The sequence below is a fragment of the Exophiala bonariae genome, assembly GCF_035927105.1.
Source record: "Exophiala bonariae strain CCFEE 5792 chromosome Unknown scaffold_31, whole genome shotgun sequence".
Taxonomy (NCBI): Eukaryota; Fungi; Ascomycota; class Eurotiomycetes; order Chaetothyriales; family Herpotrichiellaceae; genus Exophiala; species Exophiala bonariae.
The window spans coordinates 181,307-199,739 of NW_027042506.1; the positions used below are offsets into that span (position 1 = coordinate 181,307).

At 49.0% G+C, this 18,433-nt stretch overlaps 2 protein-coding genes across 2 annotated transcripts; both read right to left on the reverse strand.

The window, feature by feature from the left end:
* Positions 1–870: 870 nt before the first annotated feature.
* On the reverse strand, positions 871–7,510 carry LTR84_008409 (uncharacterized protein; the record flags this gene model as incomplete). The annotated part of the gene is made up of 2 exons (XM_064851955.1): positions 871–7,429; positions 7,485–7,510. 2 exons carry the CDS (start codon positions 7,508–7,510, stop codon positions 871–873), a joined length of 6,585 nt encoding a protein of 2,194 aa, XP_064701860.1.
* A 993-nt stretch (positions 7,511–8,503) lies between these two features.
* LTR84_008410 (uncharacterized protein) lies at positions 8,504–13,297 on the reverse strand (the record flags this gene model as incomplete). Its single annotated transcript, XM_064851956.1, has 4 exons — positions 8,504–9,458; positions 9,509–9,738; positions 9,793–12,819; positions 12,869–13,297. The coding sequence occupies 4 exons, from the start codon at positions 13,295–13,297 to the stop codon at positions 8,504–8,506; spliced, it is 4,641 nt and encodes a 1,546-aa protein (XP_064701861.1).
* Positions 13,298–18,433: the final 5,136 nt, after the last annotated feature.

An 18,433-nucleotide genomic window follows, 5' to 3' on the forward strand; every position in this document is an offset into this window, starting at 1 on the left:
GATAGCCCGAGGTCGTTGCTGTCGCAGAGGCAAAGGCAAATATTATGCGGACATACGATGCTAATGAAATTTGAATGTACGAACTTCAATGACCGCACTCATGACGCGAGGCATACTTATATCGATGCCTATACCTGTTTCCCTACTACCTACCACACTGTCGAAGACCACTTTTTCTTTCTTGTGCTACATAAGTACCGTTGCTGTACCAGGCAGCCAAAATAGACTACTTAGTTCCTGGAACCAGATACCTATTATTCATTGAGACTATATAATCATGAAAGAGCTTGCACTTAAACATTGCATTTCATTCCATTCCTTTCCCGTCCAGTTGAGTCCTCCAGAGAGTACCTATTCATTCGTGAGACACTTGCGTGGTCCCTAGATGATTGTATCAGTCCTCAAAATCTCAAGTATTGCTCTTGGCACCTACGGGGGAGGTGACGCAGACTCCAAGTTCGCGGCGAATATAATAGGAAACTTCTCTCACTCTACGCTGTGACCCACGTTATATCACTGAAGTCGTGTTTCATTTGAGAGCGTTGACCACATCAGGTAGGAAGATAACTAAGCAAGGCTCGATATCTACATCCCAGTACCAATGTGATGGCACCCACTCCTGGTTCTGCCTTTTAAGCTGTCTTTCTGCACGGATGTACCAACCATTGGTTGGAGGGAGACCGAATTTTCCTTTCTTTCCAAGACTGAGGGTGAAACTGCGCTGCTGTATGCTTGTTTTCTACCAATAACCCTTGCATCTACTGAATGAAGCATATCTGACCCAGTAGCAGGCTCCACGAGTCTACGCTGAAAATACTTTCAATGCATCTGTTCACAGTTGTAAGTGTCAGGTCATACCCGTTTTCTTCTTCAACGCTTTTTCGTGACAAACATAGCATCGGCGTTGGCTTTCTTGCGACGGATAATTGGTGGTCCTGTAGGTCCTGGCGGCATTCCAGGTCTGCCATTTGGACCATTTGGTGGCTGTCTGGGAAGACCTGGTCCAGCAGGAGCATTTTCTGGCGGACGTATGCCGGAGCGAGGGTGAGGTGGAATAGCATTAGGTTGGAGAGCATTTGAGGTGCGTGGTCTTGGTAGGCGATCATTGGAATTACTGCTGTCCACGCGAGGAACTTTATTTTTGTTCTGATCTCGCATCCCCTCCTCTTGCTTTCTCTTCGCTTGGGTCAATGCAGCTGGCCCTTGGGGAATGCTGCTCTTGACAACTGGGACTGTTGCTCCATGTTCACCAAGCTGCTTCTGAGCTCGGCGCTCGCGTTCCTTATCACGAATCCGACCCCACTTAATCTCTTCTCTCTTGACAGTCTCCTGCTGATCACGCGTCAATTTGTATTTATCCAAAGCTTTGCAATCCTTGGTTTGATGTCCCACTTCACCGCATTCTATGCATCGTGGATCGGAACAGCTACCAACTAAGTGGCCTGGCAGATGGCATCGAAGGCATGTCCCAATTGCAGCCTTGAAAGCCTCTGGATGATCACAATTGAAGCTATAATGAGCATAAGATCCGCAGATGACGCAGTTGCCCTGGGTATTGAGCCCATTGGAGCCCCCTGATGGACCATAAACGCCAATGTCATATTGGCTGGTAACTGGTTGAGGACCCACTTCGGCTTCATGATTCCCAGGTGAAGGCAAAGAGTCGCTCTTTTTGTTGTCTTTCTTTGAATTATCTCGCAATGATTCGACTTTGTTAGACTCTCGGCGCTCCGGTTTCGTGACTGAAGAAGTGGTAGATGAATTCCGAGAAAGAGCGCTGCTCGGTCTTGAAGCCAGTGGCGTGCTACGACCTGACGACGTGCGAGAAGTGGATTCCTTTTTGGTAACTCTTGAGATCGCGGTTGAAGATTCTGTCACACCTGACATGAGCTCGCTATTGCGCTTTGCGGGCCCCTCACTTTCTGGCTTGGGAACAGTTGCATCTACGTCCATCATCTCGAGGTCATCCTTCATCATGTCGTCTGTGAGAAGGGGACGACGCAGAAGACTCATGATGTCACCTTCAGTGTAAGCCTGCCTAGTTCTGGCATCTTCCACCAAAGCTCGCCAGAATTCTCCTTGAATCAATGCCTCTGAGTTGCCTAGAATCCAAAGAGACGATTTGGCTCGAGTCAAACCGACATTCATGCGGCGAATATCCTTCAAGAAACCAATACCCTGAGTAGATGCTCTGACGCAGGAAAAGATAATGATTTCACATTCTCGACCCTGAAATGCATCAGTGGTATTGAATTCAATCTTTGAGAGGATACTTTCGCCGTAACGTTGCTGGAAACGTAGTCTGAGCTCTCGGAGTTGTCCTTTATACGGAGTGATGATACCAATCTTCCCTGAAAAGTCATATTTGTGAACATCGGTCGTCAACCGGTCGTAGAGCTGCATAGCAACATTAAGCTCGGCAACATTGACCAGCGAATGGCCTTTCGTGCTCGAATGACTCATTCCTTGAACGTCAAAGAACCGGTAGGGCGCAAGAATTTCGCTGTTATGCCATGGTCGTCTGCGAAGCTGAGCCATATTCGGGCCATCCTTGAGTCGGCTATCATAAAAGGCCTTGCTGGGGAAGAGACTGATATCTGGATGCATACGATACTGGGTATCCAGTAGATGAACATCCTTTTGGTGATTCTTCTCCATTCGTGCAAACAAACTTTGCTCGTATTGAAACTTCGCTGCTTGCCTTGAAAGAACAGTTGGTGGAAGCTGTTTCGGATCACCAACTAGGATGCACTTGGCACAATTGTACTTCAGTGGGATAAGTGCTGAAAGCTCGATTGACTGGGCGGCCTCGTCAATGATAACAGTATCGAAGTCAATACTGAGACCCTGGAATAGTTCGTGACCACTACCACTGAGAGTGGCGCAGAGTACCTTCGCATTGTTCAAGACTTCTTGCTGAGCTCTTCTTCGATTCAATTCTGAATCGCGCGAAGCAGTGTTCTGTTTCTCTCTCATCTTGTCAATCTGTGTCGACAAGCCACCTTGTTTGCGTTTCATCATGTCCATCAACTGTTCATCCGCTGACTCCACTGTTTTACCTTCTGCACGTTGACTATTGATCTTATTTCGAAGTTCGTGAAGGCTCTCGGATACAGCTTTGTGCTCCTTCATTACCGAGTGAATATCTTCTCTGGGGTCTTGAGGTGCATTCAAGTTGAGCTTGGCGTTCACCAGCTCCTCCAGGGTGACATCCTTGACCTGACTGTTTATGGCTTCAGAACGCCCCAGACGGACGACAGGGAGGTTCTCCTGTGTGCCATCCATCAATGTGACACCTTCCTTGAGTCTTATAACTAGTTCGTCAACTGCTGCGTTACTGGGCGCACAAATCAGGATTTTGTTTGGTACAGTGTCAGAGATGCCACCAGAAGTGTTCACCCGGGAGGTGTAGCTCTTGGGTCGCTTGCCAGGAGCGGTCAACATGGCACCGACGAGAGCACAGATAGTCTTGGTCTTTCCCGATCCGGGAGGTCCTTGGACAAGAGTGAATGCGTCGTTATCGAGAGCGGACTTGACAGCCTTGGCTTGTGCAAGGTTGACATTATACGTGGAAGTCAGGGGAAGTAACTCCTGTTCCGAGTATTCGAGCATGCCTGAAGGCTCGGCTTTGACGATGTAATCGCTCAGATAGTAGTATGGCAAAGCCTTCAAAGCACCATATTCTCGCTCTAGAGTTGCAAGTGAGTTGACTGAAACACCGTAGATACTTGCCTTGTTGTTGAGAAAAGGGCGTAAGGAGTTGTTGGAAGCGCTGATTTTGTAGACGATCTGGATGGCACCTTTCTTCCGGGTGATCTCCTTCACCCGGGCCAGACAGTGAGGCTCATTGGGGTCGCGGTCAGGGGTTTTCGATTTTGATAGAAGCACGATATCCGTTGCGCTGACACCAAGATCCCTGCCCTCCGAGAACGGCATTTCCGAGTTGAGCTCCAAGAAGCTATCGACAATCAAGGAATTGGAAATCTTGATCTCAAATGGTTTGAAATTACCTTCTTCACGAGCAGATCTGAATTGTTGCCATCCTTCGAGCAATAATAATGGTTCGAAGGTCTTCTGGTAGTCTTCGGCGGATCTGAAAGTGCTGGACACCAGTGTGTAGTCATCTTTGGTCGAATTGGGTGGGAGTTCGGTCTCTGCAAAGAAGTCCCAACTTAGGATAGTTTTATGGAGATCGTCCAGGTCGGGAGCTAGGCGTGATCTCATATCTCTCTGTGTTTGCATGGCTCTTTTGACGCGCACTGGGCCTTGTGGAATTACTGAACGCCGGCCACCTTGAGTGCGCACGGTTGGTCCCCGTCGACTAGGCCCGAAGAGCTCATCTTCATCAGAGTCAGAATCCGAGACACTATCATCGGAAACCATCAAATCACTTCGTCCCAAGGAATGGTCCTTGCCCTGCACTCCGAGGCCTGCCATACCGGATCCCTGGCCACTTGTTTGCTGGCCAACGCCAGTCTGCCCTCGGAGTCTTAGAGCAGCTTCTTTGTCTCGCAGCTTGCGAGCTGCCTCCTCTCGCTTCCGATTTTCGATAAAGGCTTTCGCCTGTTCGGATCTGTTTGCTGCTTGCTCGACAGCAGAAAGGGAGGGCGCTTTTGGTTTGACAGGCTTGAGCGACTTGGTCACAAGAGGCTTGATGGTCTTTCGCTCGATTGGTGCATTTGTCGACTTACGAGGGTCTGCGGCCCTGCTTGTCATCTCAATCAGCTCATCATCTGGAATATCGTCATCCCCAAATTCGTCTGCACTATTAGCCTTGGACGAAACTCTTGACTGAGACACAGCAGCAGAGTCAGTCCAGTCTTTGATGTTCAGCGTCGCTTGTTTCTTAGCAACTGGCTTCTCTATCTGCCGGCCATAGTATTGTTCCAATGCTCGTACAAGCCGAGCCTTCTGAGAGGGGGAGAGGATGGTCTTGATGGAAGATTTTGTGGCGACTTCTTGAACATATGCAAGTCCATCATTATCGGTTGCGACTGCCTGATGGCGTTTTAACTGATCCAGCATACGTTCGATGAGAGAGACCAAGGTGTCGGCAAGATATTCATCACGAAGTCTTAACCATTTGGACATGGCATCAAGTGCTTGAAGAGGAGATCCCAACTGTGCATCACCCGGATCCAATAATTGCATAGGGATCTCCTTTTCCCTGTCAGGCTTTGCAGCAATCAGAACACTCGCAAACACAGCGTACTGATCGAACAACTGGCGTGCATACTGCATTGTATCGCGGCATACCTCCATCATCGCTTCCTTGCTATGGGCCTCGATGGACCACCGTTCTGCCTGGCTGAAAATCACCCGAAGAGCAATCCATTGATAGGACCAGTAGTTCGAGACTGCAGAAGCATCTCTGTTAGAGATGTTGCTTCGTCTCAATTGACCGTCAGTGGGATTGCACAAAACATCAAGAATTTCCATGCCGTTCTTGAGCATTCGAGGAACCGAGGTGAAAGTCTTGAAATTGGCTATCCTTCGATATGTCCAACATAGCCCATAGATCGTTGTACCGAGGAATGCATCGATGAGATGCGCTAGAGCCTCCTTTCTGCCAGACTCGCCGCTGATATTCTTGATCAGCTCAATTGCAGCCTGGTAAGTGCTTTCGTCTGACGAGAATAACGCTGCAATCAAAGCCATGCTGGTATTCTGTGCTCTGAACAGAGTATCGAGGTGCGTAGGGCTAAACTCAGTAATTCGCTCAAGCACTTTGGCCACCATTCCAGTGAGTTTTGTAAAGATCAGGTTGAATGTCGTCTTTTCCTTTGAAAGCGGGTCTCCAGTCTTCACTCGGAACTGCTCGAGCCCGGGTAAAGACATGGTACCGAGCAATGCGGCAGAGGATAGTGCAGTGTCATCGTCTCTCAGGTTGGCAATGATTGACACCCATATCTCAGGTGTGTAAGAGCTAGACCCGTGCGGCAGAGATTCTTTTCTCGACAGTATCTCAAAATCTGACTTTAAACATTGGCACTCAAGAGCGACAGCGTTCCGGATAATACTCATAATATTATCCTTAGTAGCAGTCGATGGTGAGTTTGCCAATGACAAGTCTTTTGGCTTCAGTATCTGATCAATTCTGTGCCCGATCAAACTGAGGGTGTCTGACAGAACCAACCGCTCAACAGCCTGCCTATTCTTCTCGTTGTCAGAAAAGACAACAATGGTTTCTAGAAGAACTTTCACGGCCATTTCAAAGCAAGCAGTTCTGACTGGAAGGCTCAGGTTGATATCGTCGACTCTCTCGAATAGCTGGTAGACAAGGGTCTGCGAGGCAGGCAGACGGTTTGCAGGCTTGTGAGATCTGAGGAATGAAGGTATCCAGGATAGCACGTCCAACTCTGGTAGTTCAGGTTGATTGATAGATTCTTGGAGACACTTGTTGAAATGTGGACTTGAGAAGACTTGTTCAACAATCGTGTGTGAGGGCACCGACTGCATTCCTTGCCAGAAAGCATCCGGAGCCTTTTCCAAAATGAGTTTCCAGGTTTGGACGATGAATGGGATTGCCTGCGTTCGCTTGGCTAGATGGTTCAGCCCCGTGGTGGCCACTGAAGGCTGTAGATCGAAGAGTTTATGGGTAATCATGTTCTCATCAAGCTTGCTCACAATGAGTTTCAATCCACTCCAGAGCCGAGCAATGTCGGCTGGATCGGCCGCGTGCTCCAGCTTCAATTTCAACTGATCCTTTATGGCCCAGTCCCACTCAAGGTCAGTAGGACATCTATTGATTTTCGACCAAACCACGGATGTGGCCCAAGAGAGTCTGAGTGGCTTTGAATCAAAGAGAAAGCGAACCGCACCAGGAAGGATTTCTCGCATCTTAAGCGGTTTCCTCGCCTGAATCAGTTTGAAAGGCTCATCAAAATGTTTCTGAACCTGTTCTTCGTCTTGGAGGAATGGCTCACTGACGAGAGCCTCAAAGAGGGCATGGATATCCTTCTGCTGCAGGTCCCGAAAGCCTCTCTGTTTCTCAGGTACCGAAATCAAAGCCTTCTCCATGTTGGAAAGACCTTCTATGATGCGGGTGATGTCTCGACGATTGATAATATCAAAAAACGTCTTGATTTCATCCTCGACATAGTCTTGTCTTAGAGTGTTGATGAACTCAGCTTTGCCGACATAGTACTCACGAATGCAGATGTCACATTTCCCAAGAGCCTCATCGATTTTGTCCCAGATGAAACGCTGATATTGCTCGGATTCTTGGCCATCGTAGGCTAGTAGTTGTAGAGATGAAATGAACTTCCTCTTACGTTGCGCAGTCTCTTCGATTCGTTGTTGTCGGTCTGGGTCGGAGGTTGTATTCAGGTCGACCTTGAGACTGTGCAAGTCTTCGAACCGGTCTGGATCTGTGTCGTTCTTCTTTGGGCAGAAGAGGTGCACGTCTTCGGGAAGGAGTTTTATTTCTCTGTCTTCTGTTAGTAGAAATCAACTTTGTGAAGACGAAACGAGGAAGGACGTACTGCAGGATACTTATGAATTCAGCCATGGCTGCAGTAAGAGCGCAGCACAGCGCAGGCGTGAGGAAGTCCCGTCGCAATTAAAGGAACTTTGGGGAACAAGGGAGGGGTGACATTCATTCTGAGAGTGAGGCCGCCTTCCCGCACCCGAAGGTGAATTTGAAAGGGCCGTTGACTAGAAACGTTTGTTTATCAGAGATGGAGAGTCACAAGATCATGAACGACCTGGTGTACAAACCAGAGTCGTAGAGTGAGTTGGAGTAATGTTGGTGGGTGGTGTTGATTACCACGGTTTGATTCTCGATCTGCAGATTATTTCTCCGCAGCCACTGGCCTGAGAAGGAACGGCGCGCGTCAAGTCGCGTGAATCGCCTTCCCCGTGAAGCAGCCACTTAACGACATGTCTTGGCACTAGCCATGAAGCATTTGGTGGTCAAGGCAGTCTGAATAAACTACAACTCTCATAACTTCTAGGTTGACTTAGGTGCCCAGGTGGCCAGAGAACTCGTGAGGCGAGAAAAGAAATGACAACAGTACTCAATCCGGCTTATCCCAGTTCTAAATGCTCACCTCCGAAAGCACAACACAGGCGAGATTGAGCACGGTAACAAGATTCCAGAATTGAACAACTAAGGATAGATAGAGGCGGTCTCACTGAATGCATGCGCTGCAGTATTAACTCATCAGCCGCTTTTGCTGCCTGCCATTAAAACTCAATCTTGCCATAAATAATAATACTGCGGTACTCGACTCGGAGGTTGACTAGTCGAGGAGGGGTTCCAACCGGGTTCGACGAGTTCCCACCATTCCGAGTCGCGCTTTGCTTCTCCACCTCTTTTCACAATAGTCTTTCAGAAAGTATATACAAGCTCTCCAATCCGCTAAATGATTTGTAACTCCACGAATTCCGGGCCGGCAATCGCCAACTAGGCCATTACCAGATGCCATAAGCTTCATATAAAGTAGAGAGAGACATGAGAATCATAAGACGCATCCAACAGGAATGGCGTATGAGAGCACTCCTATTGAAGCTCATCCCCAGCATCCTGGGCCTTGCGCGTGTTTTGTTGTGATAGTGCACCAGTTGCCTGCGAGTAGTTAGACTGAGAATAGCTGGATTCCATGCGCTGCAGTAGAGCTGCGCTGGTGAAATCACGACTGCCCTCATAACTGGGTCGTAATCTGTCAAAAGATTGTCGCTGGCGCTCAAATGAGGAACGTACACGTTCCAAGGAAGGTCGCCTTTGTTTCAGCTTATCAGGTGTGGAGGCTTGCCCTTGGTACCTTGCCATATCAAGGGATGGTTTCGTCCTGTCAGTTCCATCGCTTCCATTCTGGCTGTGTGGATGACGCGTGGGTGCTTCGGATGGTGGATAGATTGGTCGTTGGGATTCAGCCATGCTTGAATATCGGGCATGATTCTTGCGGTTCTCGGCCTCAGCAGGCTGTTCATCGGGTTGTTCCGAAGAGGTACCCGACACATCTGTCAGTTTTGGTGGTACGTACGCGTCGTACTCATCCAGATACTTGAACTTCCCCTGTCGAACCTGTTCACGAACCACATCGATGTCATATGGGCGGTAATTCTTTTGGAAATACTTGGCGGTAAAACGAGGTAGAAGGCAGATGACCACAGTAAGAAGGAGCACAGCCCAGAATGTCAGTGCTCCGTAGACTTCTGCGCCTGCCTTGTAGAACTGGAATGATGATTCGAATGAAGAGTAGATTCCAGTCCAGGCAAAGATGAGGAGGACACTGACGCTGGTGACCAGGACCATAATCCAATCCCACTTGTATGTGTTCATCAAGATGTAAGCGTTGATGACCACAATGGCTGTACAAGCAACGTAGACACCCATACGATTTCGATCAGAAATACCGCGTCCATTTGGCAACTCGAAGGTTGCTGGTTGGAATAGTAGGTAGGACATGAAGAAACATACAGCGGACTGGTATAGACCATCGACCATGTACAGCCTGCAACAATGTTAGACTAGCAATGTGAAAGCAATCGCACAATTCCTTACCAGAACTTGGTTTGTGTCCACTCTTTCCTCTCCATGCCCCTTCGATACAACTGCGGCACCGCGAGGGAAACCTTGTCGCTGACGTCTTGATCTAGAAAACCCATCAGGCCAACGGGGAAGGAGGTAAAGACCAGATTGACAAGTAGAATATAGGTGTAGTCGAACAGATACGTAATGTCGAAGCTATTGTAGATCTGATACCAGAAGAGGGCAAACGTCCACACGAGATTCTGTAACACGGTTTATTAGTACGAGATGCGTGAAAGAAAACATGGTTGACAAACCTTGTAAAAGAAATTGGCCATGGATTCAGCCAGTCGGCGATATGACCAGCGACCGTGAACAAGAACTAGTCGTTGAAGGAATCGGAACTGTCCAATAGCATAATCCGACGACATGGCTGCCTGTCGTCCCTCTTCACCAACAATACCCACACCAACATCGGCTTCTTGAATCATGGCAACATCATTGGCACCATCACCAATTGACAGAGCCATGATATCGAGGCCGTGGCGCACAAGCTGTACTACCGCGGCTTTTTGTGCCGGACTCACCCGACAGCAGAGAACGGATTTACACTGCTTGCAAAGCAGCAGGAATCGCTGTCTCAGATCATCATGCAGAACCAATTTCAAGGACTCGCCGTCAATGATGAGGGCGTGAGTTGCGGCTGGCGGTTCATGAATCAGGCGAGCAGCTGCCAATTCTTCTTCGGATCCTGTGAGGCCGAAAGTCTGTAGATGCTGGTCCAATAGTTTGGCAGCATCCTCCACCTTTCCCTCTGGCATGTCAAATAGAATCAAATCCATCTCATTGGAAAGAAGATTGCAGGAAAAGCCGATGTTGATGGCAGTCTCGACCTTGTCACCTGTTAAAACCCACAGCTTGATACCAGCTTGGCCAAGAAGGGCAATAGTATCTGGAACCCCATCTTGAAGACGATCTTCGATCGCAGTACCACCGATCAGAGTAAGGTCACGTTCAATTCGGTCAGCAACCTCCTCCAGACGGTCTTCTCTGTCGGTGAGTGCCTGAGCAGCAAATTCTTGCTCCTTGTTCCATTCCTGGTAAAACTCTTCGTCAAGCTCCCTCTCAGCTACACAAAGTGTACGCAAACCTTCACGGGCGAACATCTCGAGGTTCTCTGCCGTACTCTTACGGAGGGCTTGCTGTTCTCCGCGGGCTAATCGAGAATAGATCATGCTGTCAGCACCTTTGCAGAACAACATAATCTTTCCATCTGGCATTCGAACGATGGCACTCATACGCTTACGAGTTGAATTGAACTCGAGGGTATTCAAAATTCGATAGGTGCGATCTTCGCCAAGAACATTGACGTGGAGATCCTCGTTGGTGCGACCGAGAACAGTGAAGCCTACATCGCGAGCAGTTGCAACGAGCGCGGCCTCATCGGGCGACTGTGCCTTGAACTCGATCTTGGGTGGGTCTCCAGGGGTGGTTTCTGTGATTACTGTGTGACAAAGTGCAAGGGCCACCATGAAGTGTTCATTGGCACGTGCTTGTGCTTCGCCTGACCTTCCAGTCAAGTCTGCCACAAAATTGGGTGCGATGAAGGTCAAATCGTCATCATGAAGATACGGGTTGTCGTGCATCTCACGAAGCTGTTTCAGCATGTCAACTCGAGCCTCTGCAATTTCTTGTCGGATCCGAGCCCCTTCAGCTTCAACATCAACGCCCTGTCGGCGACGCATACCAGCTTCAGCTTCTGTGTAAGCCTCACCATACGGTATGCCGTTGATGGTGCATTTCTTGAATTCCATAACATTCTGCGTCAAGGTGCCAGTTTTGTCCGAGAAAATGTACTCAATTTGGCCAAGATCGTCTGAAATGTTCCAGCTTTTGGGAGTACACGGGTAATCAAGCTTATCGTAGTACATATGGACGTCTGACCAGATGAAGAAAGCTTGAATGGAACGGACAATCTCGAGGGTAATGTAAAGAGAGATTGGAACCAAATTCTGGAACAAGATGACCGCAGACCAGAAGGTGATGAAACCGTCAAGTGGAGGACTACCTCCGATAGAGCCGAATTCGAAAAAGTCAAGTGAGTTCGTTCCTTCTGCCCACGTCACACCCTGAACGATACCAGAAACCAGACACATGAAGAACAGAATGATGAAGTTGTAGATGACGTTCCAATTCAGCTCACGAGCCATTCTTGCACGCTTGGAAGGGGTAACGCCGGCGTTAAGCATAATCTTCGACTCACTACCAGTAAAGACCACAATTCCGAGAGCCCACTCAGTATTTTTCAGACTGCATCCACGCAGAAGGAGGTTATTGATGGTTATGGGTTCGGCCATCTCGCGGGTTGGTTTATTGGGGTCCTTAGGGTCGGCCTGTTGCCATCTCGCGACAGCACTATAAGAATACAGATTTGGGTGAGGTGCTTCAGACTCAATAATAAAGTCGGCCCTCTCGCAATCCCGTGCGTGCTTGACTTTGCGGCTGGCTTGAAGGGCATGGCGAACTTTCAGATTTGTCTCTCCATCAAGATTTTTGGTCTCAACGTAGCAAGCACCATCCGGATCCGATGTTGAGAGTACCACAATATCTGCAGGGAGCTGTTCATCGTTGTAGATGCGAACAAAATCTCCAACTTGAACATTCTTCCAATAATCTTTCTTGAAGCGTGCCCGCTCCGGAATGTCTTTGTGGGGATTCATGATATTGCCGTAATCTTTATTAGGCGCAAAAGTGCTTTTGCGTTTGGAGCTTTCTTGATTTGCCTGCGCGAATGGGGCATTTTCTCCCGGAAAGGTTGAGTCCTCGGCCGTCTGGTAAGAGAATGCGCTGCCTGGAGCTTCTGCAGCGGAAAGCTCGCCATTCTCGGGATGGCTTGATCGATAGCCCGGCGAAGGAACAGGAGTCAGTGCAATATCATTATCGGTCTGGCTGCGGGTTGAGTGGAAAGAAGTTCGCTGCGAGTAGACGGAGGCTCGTGCAGAAGCTCTCGTTGCACTGGAGCCGTGCCGCTCAAGCCCAGGCTTTCCCGAACTCTTTTCTGACCGTTTGGATTTCTTTTGTCCAATACGCTTGATGGCACGATAGGTGTTGACCACAGACCGTGTGCAGGCCTTTTTGAAATTTCTCCACCAACCAACATCGTCTGCTGAAGAATTGACATTGTCCCAATCGAGTAGGCGATACACAGGTGAATTATTGAGCTCCGTGTCCAGCACAGTTCTTCGAAAATCCTCTACGGCGTCTTTGATCGAGGTTACAGTCAAGATAAAGATGAGAGGGACGGAACCCAGGCCTGGATTTGAGGCGCCGAATATCGAGAAAATCTACCTCCTTGTTAGAGAAGCACGGTAATCGGCGGTCGGTAAGACTCACACTCAGAATGATGATGAAGAAAAAGTATACGTTGGCGATGTTGTGGAACTGGAACCACAGATTCTTGGGAACGAAACTGAGTGGGGTGTACTTCGCAGTCCGGATTTTATTCCTTGCATATACGGCCTTGACATGCCCTTCCTCATTCCTTGCCTCGGGAGGCAGTGGCATGTTGAAGTAGATTGTCCGTGATTCGGGCTCTTCGGGTTCTTGCTGTTGGCCCATGGGGCTCTCATCAGAAATATGAGCCTGGTTGTCAGGGCCTGAAGGCTTCTCCTCGTATGCCGATACGTGCACTTTGGGCACCCTCTGGAGCAAAGACATCCTCTTTTTCGAGCCGCTGCGGCCAGGCTTTCTTGTTGTAGCCCATCGCATTCTCTTGACTGGCTTTGACACGTTGGTGTCATCTTGAAATTGTACCTGCGCCATGGTGAAAGGGGGTCCTAGGGGTGGCCACCTCGGACTGGCTTGACACAAGGGAAATCAGCTCAACAACAGAGCACACCTGAGGTTTCCAGCTTTCACGACTTTCCAAGTCAGTACTCCGAAGGTAGGATGAATGCTGGGAATAGACTGGATGGGGAGGCTGAATCTGAGGGTGGCTCGGAAGATTCGGCTCACGTCAGCAATACCGAAGGGCATGCATTCTTGGTGTCGTGGAAAGCGCAGAGAGCAGCGGTGCTGGTGAAGAAAAGAGCGAGGGAATGATCGTGCAGTATGGAGATGAAAATGAAACTAATTGAGAGAATGTCGAGGGTTGGTGTAGGTGTGGATAAAAGTCAATGAAGGGCAATTGGGGAAAGTTGCTTTGCCTGCCTGTGCACTGTAGACGAGTTCTGGTCCTTGCGGAAGGAGGTTTCGCGTAAGCAGGGTTTAAGCTACGACTGTGGGCGGGCGGCGCCTTCGGGGCTTTCGCGAGCGCGTTCCAGATTATCTCCGGGTTCGATGGCGGTGCCCCTGCTCGGGAAGACGGTGACTTTGTTTGGTGTTGAGAATAATGATAACGGCGAGATCGAGGCGACAATGAGGACGAGGCGTAAGTTGGGACAGCCAGAGAAGAGCATTCATTCATTCAAGACATGAAAGACATCCCATGAGGACTGAAACGGATTAGATGCAGGGGGGATCAAAGAGCAGTGGTGGCCTTTTCCTCAATCGACACGCCGAAGGCCGGCTTTGCGAGGGTGCTTTGCGAGGGGTTGCACGCCTGCTTAGAAGTTAGTCGTAGAAGGCCAGTCGAACCGCAAAGGGGGCCTGATAGTCCCCCCTATGACTCTCTGAGAGGCCAAGTGCTGCACATCCGGGCTTAGGTCATGCTTGGACCGCCGCGTGCCGGGTCCGAGCAACCTCTCATTGTCTTTTCCCACGCGTTATGCTGGCCGCCGTTTTCCCTATTCAGCCAGATCACCCCCAGCCACTGTACAACAGACTTTCCTAGGACGATCTCGTACGGAGTACGGAGTACTGCCTGCCACTGCTTACACTTGTTCAAAAGATGACCAAGCACTGCAAGAAGCATCGTCCGCAAGGTCACTTCATAGGTACCTAGGTAAATTCCTACTCCGTCTTTTGTACAAGGACATTGGCCGTCCTTTATCAAGGACTGACAGCAGAGCCTCAACCACGCATTGTATCATGTCCTCGAAATTTATAATTGTAGGAGACAAAACCGCAGCTGCTTTGCATAGTGTATGGCATCCTTTGATCGGGGCTCTACTGCTCGCTGTGCTCAGCAGTCCACGAAATGCACATTCATGTTGGATAATAGTCCCCAACTTGAACCCATCGGAGTGGCTGGTTGCGCTGAAGACGGCTTACTCACCATTACACATTCACCTGCATAACCGTCGGATGCCCCGGTTACCACGTCTACTTAGGTCGCATTGTGATTCGTGAAATGACAAAAGACCTGCCTCAGCACTGCGGTTGTGAACCTGTGAGACGAGTGAGAGTCAAAACTGTGCCTCGATGTACACGTCCTGTTAGGATTGCTCATTTTCTGAAAGCACAGACATGTTGACTTTCACTGCCACTGTAGTTACCATCCATAAGCAAACCAAAAAAAGTTATGCACTTCGACGATCTGCACAAAACATTCGAAGAGGGGATTTCCTTGAAGGCTTGGGAATCCACGTTCGATCCGAGCCGCTGGTGCACATAGATAAAATCATGCCGGAAGCGGCACGTGACCAAGATCCGAGGAGAGCGCGTCTGTCAAGTCTTACGTGTCACAATTCATAAATCAGAGCCCTTTGATCTGGACACTGTGTTAGTACAGCTTAAAGCCACACACAACACAGCCACTTAAATAAGTTCGCCAAGAGCCTAAACGAAAACACTTTTGATGACGATCATTTCTGTTGAGGTGTCAGAAGGCCGACTGTTCTATTGCCAGTGGATTAGAGGATCGAGATGAAATACCGTCTCGAGAATAGGAGGAAACAGATGTTGATTCCTTTGGTTTTCGGATGAAAATGTCTTGAGGTATTTCTCGAGGTCTCATGGCCCCTTCCCCCATAGGTACTGATGACATTCAGAAGTTCGCCTATGGATGGGCATCTCATCTGCGGCGGGCTATAGGGAGTAATTGTGATGGAAATTGAGTGCATACGGATATAGACAATCCCCAAGCATAGGGTCCATAGGGATGGGATTGCTTTGCTGATTGAATTTCGTAATAATGGCCCCTGGCTCCAGGACCCCCCTAGACGGAGTACTTATCCGTTTGATGAGATCATCCACCTCGCACGTTTTCAAAGCGAGAATGCCTTCCCTAAATTGATACCGGCAGTTGCTGGCTGGCAGACTGGGTGCGTCCTCCGTCGCGACTCGCGACACAGTCCCCGGACGGTTCTGTTTGTGAGTATTTTTATCAGCTTCGGCCCACATATTGTGTCCCGGAGATATTTTCCAGTCTACCGAGGAATTGATAGGGGGCACCAAATTGCAGTGTACTCGGTAAGTAAGATGGACGCAGTTTGATAAGTCATCGAGGGCGTCAAACACCTCTACTCAGCAAAGGGTCAACGAAAATAGGCCCCCGAGCGATAGCACAGACTCACGGTATTGATTGCTCGTGCTCGTCGTGTATGATCGTTTGTTTAACAATTCATTTCGCAATGTTTTTGTTCCCAAAAAAAGTTGGAAATGTAATTTCTTAGCCTGATCCACAAGTGGCTGAAGGGACTCGATGATCTGCAGCTTGTGGTTAGCGCAATGGAGCAGCGGGCAACGAAATGCGTTTTCAAGCGACAGAGGTCCAAGGGCCATGCCCTGTAATGTAGATTGCCATGGCTATTTTCGCTCTTGACCATTCCTCTTTGGTCCATGGAAGCTGGTCGTCTTGAATCGCTTTGATGTGGTTTCTAATAGCGGATGTTCCGGATGAATGAGAAGTACTCGCTTATAAGATAGGAGATCCAGAATAGAGTGCTCGGCATCTACAAGCTCCAGCATTCTTGCATGGGATCATCCCAGGTGTAAATACTGTCCGTACAGACCTGATTTCCTATGATGAAAGACAATGTCTTTGACGTCCTGGACCCCTGCCGGAGAGATTGACGTCGGGTTTTTCTATATTCGTTAGAGCGCTCTGGCATGCGAGATATAGTTTGCCTGCGAGAAAATCCAAGGCCAGTTCCGCTGGGAAACCGAGTCCAAAGCTCTGTGATGACTCGGACAGTCTGGATCTCTAGTGGCCGCCGCTGGCGCAATTGCTTAACGGGAGTAAGGCCTGTCCGAGCAGAGTCACTGCAGTGGCGGATACAGTAATAAAGTGTGGACCGGTCGTCTATTTAATCTCGGAATCTCCACCTCCATGCATCATTATCATCATCGATTAGGCCGGGGCCAAAGCCTTCCGGGTGAAACAACACCAAACAATCAGAACAATATCTTGTTGTCTGTTCTGCTCCGTTCGAAATCGAACGTGTTGGGACTATTTTCAAGCTGTTCAAGGCCTTGTGTAGAATGTATTGGGCTTTTTCTCTTTCTCAAGACTTATCAACCAAGTCGCGGCTGCTGAAACAGAGTAGAGCTCCCTGAATGGCAAATGTTGAGTCAAAAATAGAGTTATGCAAGTCTCAGACTGTTAGTTCATTTTTGTTCCTGGCAGGGGTTAGGGGCAACCGTGCTTCGCTAGCTCATCTCGTCTCTCGTTACTTGTGCCTGAACTGCAACTCCATGCCCTGCCTCGCATGCACCTATTGCGCTTTGTACAAGGCTTTCATCAGTACGAGTACTGCGTCACTGATTCGTCGTTGCCAGAGAGGTCCATTGATCGCCATCACCATTCTGTGTGCCAACGACTGAAAGGGGTTTTGCGATGCGTTGATTCTTTTGGAGAAGATTTTGCGCATTCAAAGACTCAAGAGCCGTGTTGTCATTGTTCCCGAGCGTACTAGGGCATCCACGTTTCCCGACTGTCGGTGTCACTCTGGCTTGCCCATGATAAGCGAGGGGTATTACGAAGTAGACAGGGTCCAGTTCATGCACCCGCTTCAGTACGTAAGCTAAGTACGTGGTGAATAACTGCAAGTTGCTGAAGTCTTTGTTTATTCGAGTCCGAGCGATGGCATATCCAATAAGGGCAGCCTGACCCCTAAACCTTCGTATTTGACAGAGCGCAGACATGCCAACAGACAGGACTCTGTGCTGGCAGCGCAGCTCAGCTGAGGGATGCCATCAAAATGCCCACAACGGCTTTGATTAGGCGCGCATGCGGACCACGTTGATTCCGACGATGCCCTCCGTTACTGGGCTACGAATAGATCAACTTTCACGAGCCGCGTTAAAATGGCTGCCAAGCGAGAGGGTGGAGCAGATGGTACTCATCAATCTGAGCTTGACGGCTGATGCGCAGTGAAATCATACCGAGTACAGAAGCATAACGGGGTGAAGTAGGCAGTCGTCGCTCGCGGACTCCGTGAGCAAGCACAGATTCGAGCTACCGCAATGGCCTGAAAGCTAACAAGTTGAAAGCCATGTCCGACCGTTTTTGTGCCAGAGGCTCAGGCCTATCAGAAGCTAATACACAAATTTGAGAGGCTCTGGCGCAATTGCTCTTCTCGTTTCGAGTCTTACTACTTGGAAGTTAGAACGCTGCTTTCTCTTGTGGTTGTCGAACATCTGATTCAGGAAATGACTACGGGTTGATAGCCATTGAAGCGACAGGTTTCAAAAATTATCCCAATCCAAAAGCCGAACAAGCCACTGCATCCAACAGGTTTCTGATTCAAGCTTGGAGATTTTCGAGGATGCAGCCCCTGATCACGATGAACAGTATTTTATGCAGAACTGTTTTATCTGCAAATCCCCCATACACTGCAGATTCACTTTTGCCGGAGATACCAATTCCCACCATCTTATGGGGATAGAAGTTGTGATTGGTGTGCATGCCCTTGGTTGAGCTGAGCAAGGATATGGGTATTGGAAACAGAGTAGGGTTTTTTCCCATGCAGGTGCCGACCAGATGTGGATACGGATACTCTGTTCGAAGTTCGAACTGCAGTGATCTCCAGATTTTACGGAAGTGTTTACAGATTCATGTATCCTGCACTCTGTAAC